Source organism: Lycorma delicatula, chromosome 4 (genome assembly GCF_047948215.1).
Source record: "Lycorma delicatula isolate Av1 chromosome 4, ASM4794821v1, whole genome shotgun sequence".
Lineage (NCBI taxonomy): Eukaryota > Metazoa > Arthropoda > Insecta > Hemiptera > Fulgoridae > Lycorma > Lycorma delicatula.
Genome location: NC_134458.1, coordinates 32,756,567 through 32,767,032, shown reverse-complemented (window position 1 = coordinate 32,767,032; position 10,466 = coordinate 32,756,567). Strand labels below are relative to the sequence as shown.

General features: G+C 28.8%; 1 protein-coding gene across 3 annotated transcripts in view; it reads right to left on the bottom strand.

Annotated features, from left to right (window-relative positions):
• Positions 1–209: 209 nt before the first annotated feature.
• The window catches only part of galene (potassium two pore domain channel subfamily K member galene), a 118,695-nt gene continuing 108,438 nt past the window's right edge, over positions 210–10,466 (bottom strand). For all 3 annotated transcript variants that reach the window (XM_075362611.1, XM_075362613.1, XM_075362612.1), the window contains one exon: positions 210–10,030. In XM_075362611.1, coding sequence (XP_075218726.1) covers positions 9,522–10,030 — 509 coding nt within the window. In that variant the 3' untranslated portion in view covers positions 210–9,521. The remainder of the gene's footprint in view (positions 10,031–10,466) is intronic.

Sequence of the window (10,466 nt, the reverse complement as noted above, 5' to 3'; positions counted from 1 at the left end):
ATACTGGTGTTCGGTTTCAATTAACCACACATCTCAGGAATGGTCAACCTGAGACTGTACAAGACATTTACAAGACTTCATTCACACATATCATCCTCTGAAGTAATACCCGACAGTGGTTTCAGAGGCTAAACAGAAAAAGAGAGAACAAGGGTAGAAGATTTAGAAAATGTAATATCATGATGAAAAATACAAGTGCACTATTTTTTATAAAACTGTCTACTGTATTTCACACTGCTATTTTACATTAATTATTATTCACATAATTTTTGTCAAATAATCGTACCTATTAACTACTTTAAATTTTATTTTATTATATGATTATTCTACACTTATAATTTATTCCCTACTATTTGCATCTTAAGTATTACCTACAGCAGAATATACATTTTAGATGAGTTTTATTTCTGAATTCTGGAATGTAATGGGACTACAAGTTAGTCCAGAAGTCTGTGATACTTTATGCATAAAGGGAGGAGCAGTTTTAAAACTTGTGACAAATTGTAACCACAAATTCACAGTATTTAATGTGTTTAATGCTTTGTAAGTTATCTTTTTGTACAGTGTGTAGTGTTTCAATGTTTACAAAACTTTTTATGAAGTGATTAACAAAGTTGGATTTTGTGTTTAAATACCCTTTTAATCAAGTAACACAAATCTTACATTAAAAAAATTTATTAGCTCATTCATGTATACTGAATTCCATGTGTGAAATATACTGCCAGTTTGACTAATGAAGTTGTACAATCTTTGCATTTAGTTACAAGACATACAAATGATTTTTATGCTAGAATTCAATTGACCAGTGAGTCAGTAAAGTAACTGGTATACTGGATTCTAGATCAGCTGGTAACCCACATTATTAGTTCATCCACCTCGTGAAATGTATGTAAAAGGAATAAAAAAAAAATGTAAACACAATTCTGACATTATTTTAACATTTGCTTACTTTCCAACCCATTATACTCTATAAATCTAACACATAACAATTTATATTGTAATCTTGTTCAAATAGTCTTACTTATATATTCAGAAAGTTAAAAAACTGCATGAAATAATTATGGAGATTAATATAATTGGTGAGATTTGCAAGACGTGATCAAGTTTATCTAATAGGTATCAGCGTGAATAATCTATGGTTCAGTTAGTTACTTCCATTTGCCATTCAATTCTAGGAATGGGCAAGAGTTTTCCTTAGTGAAGCCTGGGCCAATTGCATAGAGGTTCTTTAATACTTTCAGGAAAAGAAATGTGTTGCAGCATGAATTTGTGCTGATCTCATCTTTGGTGAAGAGATACTCTGGTATTCCAAGGAGCTACACACGGTATTGTATTCCTCTATGAAGAGAGGTTTTGGAGCACTCCGGTGGGCATATTTGTGAATCATTTATATGTATCCTCTGTGGGTAAATTGTCCCTCTCTCACTCTTTTCCCTTATCCTTGGTTGTTTTATATGAGTTTTGGCTAGCCAACCATTAAATTTCTTTCAAAAAGATGTGGCAACCTACAGAATTATTGGATCCTTGGTATTTGTGTGATTTGCTTCATAAATACCAATTGGCTTTGCCACTTGTATTTGTAGGAGTGGCTCTGCTTATGGCTGTTTTCAGAACTCTGTTCCTATCAGTATTTATACAAAAAAATACACCTGTTCCTGAGATGCTAAGAAGGGAAAGCCAGGATCTATAATTTCTTCTGACATATACATGCACACATTCAGGTGAGTCATACTTGCTACTATTTAATAGTTTTAAGTATTTCAAAATACAGGTAACACTAATAAAGAATTAAATTAAATTTTATTGCCCAAGGAGTTTAGTTATATTACTTGTGGTACGTGAAAAGAAAATATTCCTTGTCCAGCCATTTGTGCAAAATAATATAAAGGACTAACAAGAATATACCATAAGCGATTACAATATGTAAGCTATTGGATGCTGTACGGACTCACTGATGGGCATGTGGTTTGCTGCCTTTCTTCCTATTCCTTTTTGTACATGGACTCTGCCATCCTGCTAGATCTTCTCCTTCCACCCAGTGTCTTATATTCCTGTCCCTTCTAGACACTCTTTCTTTGATGCCAAATTAAAAACAAATAATTGGCAACAACTTGCTGACTTCAGTAAATCAGAATAACAGAATTATTTCCAATTTTTAGTGTATGGTAGATTTTGAAGTTGGTTTTATTAAAATTCATTATAGTTAAAATTGCTGTTATATTTTTATTAAAAAGGTGGGCAAGATTTTATATATATATATATATATATATATATATAAAAAACCATTTGAATGAAATACAACAGGTAAGGAACCAGCATGTTGATAAATATAAGAAAAGGAATGCAGAGAAATGACATTAAGCAATTACTAATGAATGTCATCCAAAATTGTCAGGAATGTGGCAATATGTATTACTTATTAGTGCAAAGTTTTCCAACAATCTTTATTGAATTTTGTGTGAAAAGATTTTGAGTATTAGAACGACTTCAAGCTGTAAATCATTACACTATAATATTAAGCAATTATGATGAAAGGCATCACAAATATCTTCAATGTCTTCTATTTGAAGATAAACTTACATGACTATGTAAGTTTTCATTAAAATGTTCTTCCAGAAATGTTACCCGGAAGAAACTTAGTAAGGGGTCATCAGTGAACTAAATTAAAGAATAATGTAAATCAGTTTTATAGTTAACTGGCTTAACATGCATAAAAAATACACATAGGTTTAATTGAGTCTTTATTTGTTTGAAGTTTGAATTAAAATTAAAGTAGTTCAAAGACTGAAATATCTAAAAAAAATGCCAACTTTATATTTTTTTAATACTACAGTATACATGCTTATTCATTATTTTTGTGCAGAAGAATGGAATTAATCTACTTTGATTAAACAGTCAAACTTTCATATATGAAACTTGAATTTCTGTTTCTTTGGATAAAAAATGATCCACAAATTACTGTAGAATTAACAAAAATCATGTAAATATTTTATGACTTTTCTGTAATTTGAATGTTTAATTATTTTATTTCCTTTCTTAAAATATTTTGATAACTTACGTTTAAAACTACTGAACTGTGAATTACAATGCCATTCAAATAAAAACTACATGATTGTATGGATTAAGGGAAAGTTTTATTTTCAAACAGATTAACCTTATTCTTAAGCTCCCTGCTACTGAGAGACTATGTTTATTATATTACACAAGAAAGTCTTGAAGTTTTTAAAAGAAACAATTAAAATTAATGATTGAAAATCACTAATGAATTGAGAAATCTAGATCATGAATTCATCTAGATTTAAAGATGTAATATACTTTTATACTGAACTTAAAGCAGTATTTACAAAGTAATGCATACGCGTATTTATGTTAAAAATTTGACATTTTCTGATCTGCTGTCAGGCAAGCCACAAAATTCTTTTCTGGTCAGCTGGCAGACACTAATCATCACTGACAAAAATCATCATATTCACTGATTAAATATAAAGTTCACTAATCTGGTCTCCTTGGACATATTTTTTCTAATAACCTACCTTTTTCATATCACAGCAGGATAATTTGCAAACATTACATTAAAAAGACAAAAGGACGCGATTGCATCGGCTGTGGGACTATAAATATAACTGTTTTTCAATTAGCTTCTGAAACATTCGCACAACTATCTTGTGACAACTTATGCACTAGTGAAATAGAAAGGAATGGCCAAGTTATTTGAACATAATGAAGAAAATGCTCTGAGTGATTTTTCTGAAGGTATAAGTGGCTGAAATAAAGAGAATATTTTATTAACGACAACGATTACAAATCATATAGTAGAGGTGAATAAGATATAACCTCCTCTAACGGCACAGTATAGAAACATAATACTAGAATAATTACAAAAATACCACAATACCAAAAGAAAGAAAAAAATCACCTTTTTTGGTGAATAATAATGACTGTAAACCACCTTTTAAAAATAAACAGTTTTTAGTGAACTTTTTTCTGATGAACTTAATAAAGCTTTAGTAGAAGTCACCGATAGCCATGTGCATTTAAAACTCAGTTATTATTTAAACAAAAAATATCAAGCTGGCTTAGTAGGAAGGATGTACTTATGCTAGAGTTGAAAGCACTTTCAGGTACTTTTATTATCAAATACTAATAAGTTATGAGGATCCTGGTTTCAGACACAGTTCTTGTTTTTAAATTATGTCAACTATCTTGCTGTCTATACATTAATATTATATAAATTCAGATGATCACATATTTTCTTAAATTTATGTTGATTTTTCATGGAAGAAGTTTGCTATTACTTATGTATTAACAACAAACAACATAGCAAAAAATTCACGACATATAAACCCTAGGTACTCTTAAAGAATAATTGAGTAGTGTTGTTAATTGTATTTTATTCATAATAGCACCCTTCTACATAATTTAAATTAGCTACAATGCTTTATTATTTCTACATAGAACCCATAAATTTGCAGTTGAAATGAAAAGTATTCAATTTTAATCATGATTCTTGTCTATAATTTTTTTTAATCATGTTATGAGTAATTGTACTGTATTTTTTTGCTCAAAAAATTTTTGTGTTTAGCTGTGATGTGAAATTAACCTTTCTTTATTTTTATAGTCACTTAAAACTATTAAGAACATTAGTATTGTGTAGTACATCTTAAATATTATCTTATAAATAATAAGTATGGTTTTTTATTTTTATTGATAGGAAAGTTATGTTTAGACATTTTATTTCTAACAAAATAAAATGAAAAATAAATCACTATTTTTAACATCAATAGGTAACTAAACTGTTCTCATTAATTTTTTTTTATACAGCAGCTTACATATTTATTAATTAATTATGATACATAATAAACTACTAAATGTTTTTCAAGCAGGAAATCGTTTAACAAATAAATCCCTAAATGAGTTAATACAAAAAGCTAACTGCTCAGTGTCAGATTACTCAGATAGTGACATTTAGCAAGTAACATAGAGATATGTGTAATACTGCTTTATTGAGTGGTTTATTTTGTATTTGATAGCACATCTATTTTCATAGTTTCATCCTTTAACTTTTGCATTTTTTATGACTTTTTTGTAGCTTTCTTTTTGATGACTATTCTTTAGGAAAATCTTAAAATATAAATAGTAAATTTCATTTTGTAATTAAAATTATTGTAAATCATTAATCTGTAGCATGCTTTTCTGAGTTTTAAATTTAATTTTGATTTTACATATTTGTGTTGTGTTTCATGTATTTAATATTATTAGTTTTTTAACCATAAAGTTATTATAATCATTATAAATATTCTCTTCTACTGTAAGATATTTTTCATTTATGATAATTCATAATTATAAGTTTATTATAAAATTTGGTCTTTTTGATGAGTCAGCAGTTTTTAAACAATTTTGATTACTGTATTATAAAAATTATCAAACAATAACAATGGTAGTTATTGTGTAGTAAATGTTTAATGTTTTCTTGAAGGTTAGGCTGCCTATAATGGTCCAACCACCATTATCTATTTTTAAAATTGTTAATGAATAAATAAAATAATTATTAATTTTTAAAAGTAAATTGAACATATTTACTTTATATTGAATGGGAACTCACCAAATGATGAGTTCAGGCACTGAGATCTGTTTGATTACTGTATTTGGTGGTTCATATGTTATATTGTTAATTACTTGAACCCTTGATTTTTGCACATATACAAACAATGCATTAATATACACTTTACCATCATGAATTGTTTTTTTAACTTTTGACTGGAAATCTTCATTTGGCCTACTCTTGTTCAAGAACAATGATTGTACCATCAATCTTCTAATGTTTGTTGATTTGGTGATGTACCGTTACTTCTAAATTGCTCAGTTTAATTTAGAGCATTTTAGAATGCTCTAGGGGTTGGATGAAGTCGTTAAGTCTATTCCGCTCGTACTGGCACACGAGAAGAGCTGAGACATTGTATAAGAGAAGCTGTAGCTACTCTTAGGAATAATAATAATGCAATAAGATGTGCCTGGCTAGCATGGATTCGCCAAGCTGAACTATGCATTGAACAGAATCGTGGCAACATTGAGCAACTGCTTTGAATAAATGTTTGCAGCTTTATCAGGTAACTACTTTGATATTTAATAATTTTAAGAAAAAAACAAAAAGTATGTGATTTTTATTTTTTAAATCTATACTTAATTCATGCTTTTCTGTTATTGATAAGTTTTTTCTTCATTTTCAAAGTTATTTTATTCTAAACCTAAAAAAGTATGTTTTTGACAAACCCTTTTTGTGTTTTACCCTGTTTTTCTTAAAACCTAAGTGAGAAAGAGGTCTGGGACCACTTTTATTCTGTTTCTTAGATCAAAAACCTTAGGGAGGCACTAAATTTATTCCTTGATTTGAATCCTACGAATTTTAACTGTTTAATTTCACAGAGTTTGCAGTAGGGCTAAATGTTTTGCGAGCCGGAACTCCCTTATGACTAGTTTTCTGACCTATGTTTATATGAACTTTTTTTCTTACTCTTGGCTATAGAATCATCTTCCAAGAAATTACCATGCAATTTGGAATCATTCTGTGTGTGTATATATATATATATATATATATATATATATATATTTTCATGTGCACACACAAACACATACACAGAGAGAGGAGTGAGAGGGTGTATATAAATAATTTACCCTACCTTTTTTTTTAAATAATTAATTTAAAGGATCTTGAATAATGCCATATATACTTTGAACATAAATACTATTTTTTAACCTATTATAAAGTTTTGGCTGCCACATTAGATTCAAATCTATTTTTTAAATAGCTCTATTGTCATATGATATATGACTTTTGAGTAACATTTGACAAAAAAATAGATGACAAAAACCACACATCAATCTCTATCTACTTTCAAGATTATTTACTTATTGACTCAAAAAACCAATTACATTCACGAGAATTTATTGTATTTATTTACCATTCATTGATTTTTCCAAAAAATCCTTTGAACTAAATTATCTTACATTACATTCATATTATCCAGTAACTTAATGCTGAATTTAACCTTGAGCAAAATGTTTGACTACTTAGTGCATTTTTGATACAACTCAATGCATTAGTATCATTCAGCACATAACCATTGTAGTACAGTTCTCTTGCTTTACAATTACAATCTTGAAGTTGTTGTTAAGTATTTGTTAAAGATTGCCATTGGAACCAATCAAACATAACTTCATCTCCATTACTGATTTGATGTAACACATGCTGAAGTTAACTGTTTTGAGGTTTCCAAACAACATTTTATCCAACCTCAGCCAAAGGATATGATAATACAACAGCATCTTGCAGGCCTTTTCTACATCTTCACATACAACTACCAACTGATGTTCAAATTCGATTAAAGAATTGTTGACAGGAATTAGCATCCTGGGTTTTTAATAGCGTCAACGGGTTTTTTAATAAGTAAAATTGTAGGTACTGTGAAACCAATTATCCAAATTTATTACTTGAAACTAGCATCCAGTACCCAAAAAATATTAACTTAGGTTGCCATTCTAAATGATGGTGTAATGGACCTTTATTCGTTGATAAAGGTTTACCTTTATCACAGGAGATGTGTATTTGCATATGTTAAGGGAGGAAATTGTGCTAGCAATTAGAAACATTATGGCTGATCTCACCCTTAAGAATTCCAACAAAAGGTGATACTGTTTTCTAAAAGACAGTCAACTAACCTACTTCAGCAGAAAGTAAGATAATTCTTGCTAGCAATTAGAAACATTATGGCTGATCTCACCCTTAAGAATTCCAACAAAAGGTGATACTGTTTTCTAAAAGACAGTCAACTAACCTACTTCAGCAGAAAGTAAGATAATTCTTAAATGCTGAACTTCCAGAATGATGGTAATTCAAAATCAGTGATCTTATGCTATTGACTTCTTGAGGATCATTTAGTCTAATGTTTACAGAACCCCTATAGCAGATACTGAAGAAGTGGAGAACAGGATGAGAGATGAATGACAATCACTTACCTTTGATAAGCTTGCAAATGTAAGGAGAGAATTTCAAGATAAAATATACTACTACTTAAAGATAAGAGAATTCCATTTTGAGCCCCTGTGCTCCTAACAATATTAACAGTCACAAACTAAAAAAAATTTCAATTTTTTAACAAAAGTTAGGTGTAAAAATGAATAAATATGGTTTCAATTTCAGTAACGCAAAGTGATTTTTTTAAATTGATTTCATTATTTGTTAATCAATCTAAATATTGAAAATTAATAAATAAGCACTCTCAGGCTTTTTAATGGCTAATATTTAAAAAATGGAAAGAGATATTGATGTTCGATTTTCATCATTGATTTTTTTGCAAAAATTTATATTGAAATAATGTGTCATATGACAATAGTGCCACTTAAAAAATTAAAGTTGATTTCAACATAATGGAAACATGATGACTGGCAAAATTTTAGTATACGTTAAAAGTAGTATTTATGTCTAAAATAGATACAGCATCGATCAGGATTCTTTAATATTAACAGTTGTATGGAAAATAAGGGACGATCTGTTGTACTATACATTATATACATTGTATTAAAATAAAATGAGTACCTTTTAAAATTGCTAAACTTAAAATACTGCCTCAACATGTTTTTGGTGAATTCACCTTCATCATAAGTATTATTATACATAATATTTATTTAAACAAATAATTGATCTTTAGTTGGAAAGATCAAGTGTAACTTTTAATCTATCTGATTAAAGAGAAAAGTTATTCTCTTTAATATTTTTAAAGTATATTTGAAATATGCCTTTGATAAGTGTGAATTCACCAAAACCACATCGAGGCAGTATTTTAATTTTATCAGTTTTATAAAGGCACTCATTTTATATTACTAAATATAGTGAAAATATTTGCAGAACACATATATATATATATTTAAGTTCTAATAAACCACCTAGTACAGAATACTGAGATAAGACGTATCTTACCTTAATTTTTCATGAAAGTACTTTTGCAGGATACCATATACTCAATCATTTGACTGATTAAAATAATTCCATTATTGCACAATAGAAATTCAAAATACTAAAATAATGAAAATTGCATTTCAATTTAAATGAGTGTTGCTAAGGCAAGAAATTGCTTATTTCAATATTCTGTACTAGGTGGTTTATTTAATAGAATTTAAATATAATTTAACAGTACAGAGGATTAATGTCAATCTTAAAAAGATTAATTTCAGTAAAATATTACTAAACATTATTCTAGAGTCAAAGTGCTATAGTCAACACATTTTTCTAAGTTAGATAGGCTTTTTTTCAACAACCAACATAATTTCAGAGAAGGATTCTGTCTGCACTTGTCTAATATAAGCAAATCTTTTAGGCATTTCTATTGTGGAATCTTTTAAATCTATTAAGTATAAATTGGTTACACACTTATGATAAAAAATGTACAAGAAATTTTAATTTTACACATCTGATGGGATCATATTTTATCTGGGTCTTGAGCGAATGAAGTAAATCTTATTTTTATTTAATCTTCATCTTCATCATCATCTTTAATGATACCAAGATGGCAAGCAATTCTCTTTACATTACTTATTACTTCCTCTTGTACTAGATTGAAACTCATTGCTAACAATGCGATTCCAAACAACAGATACAAAGAACACAGTGCTATACTTACTTCAGCATTTTGGTTTTTGTTAACACGTTTTGCTGGCACAAAATCACCAAAACCTATAGTAGTTAACGTAATAAAACAGAAATAAGCAGAATCTGGGAAACCCCATCCTTCCCAACCAGAAAAAAGAAATGCACCACCAATTATATAACTGACAACAAGAAATACACAAAGCCATATAGGGACCGGCTTAATTTGACTAGGGGTATTATCATCACAATAATCATAATAATCATAGTCACTATAAAAGTCCATTTCATGATGACGCCTCGTATATGTCTGTCTGTGTACAGTGAATCCCAGTGGGCTCATTATTCTTGGACTAGGGTTCTGTATCGACATCTCTTGAAACCTGCGACCTGTAACATTAAGAAAATACATATATTTTATGAAACAATGAAATACATAAAGGATTTACATGAGGAACTACATTTACTAGCTTTAGAAAGTGAATAGTTTTAAATTAATCTTTTATTTAAAGATAAAACTAGTTTTATGAAAATTATATATATATATACAGCAGTTTGGTTTTACGTCACAATGTTCCATTCCAAGACATATAGCTCTTCTCATCTTAGTGTAACTTAAATATAATAAAGATAAAAAATCAATGGGCAATACAAACATTAAGCAAGGGGGAGAAATTGTGATCGTAGTATGACTTTAACTGTTCTGTTAGCTATGATGCAACATGCTGTCATTTTTTGAAACAAAGCATAATAATTGATCACTGCTTTTTTTATTCTATTGATGAGTTGATGAAAATTTCACTATAACAACCATTATTAACCATCT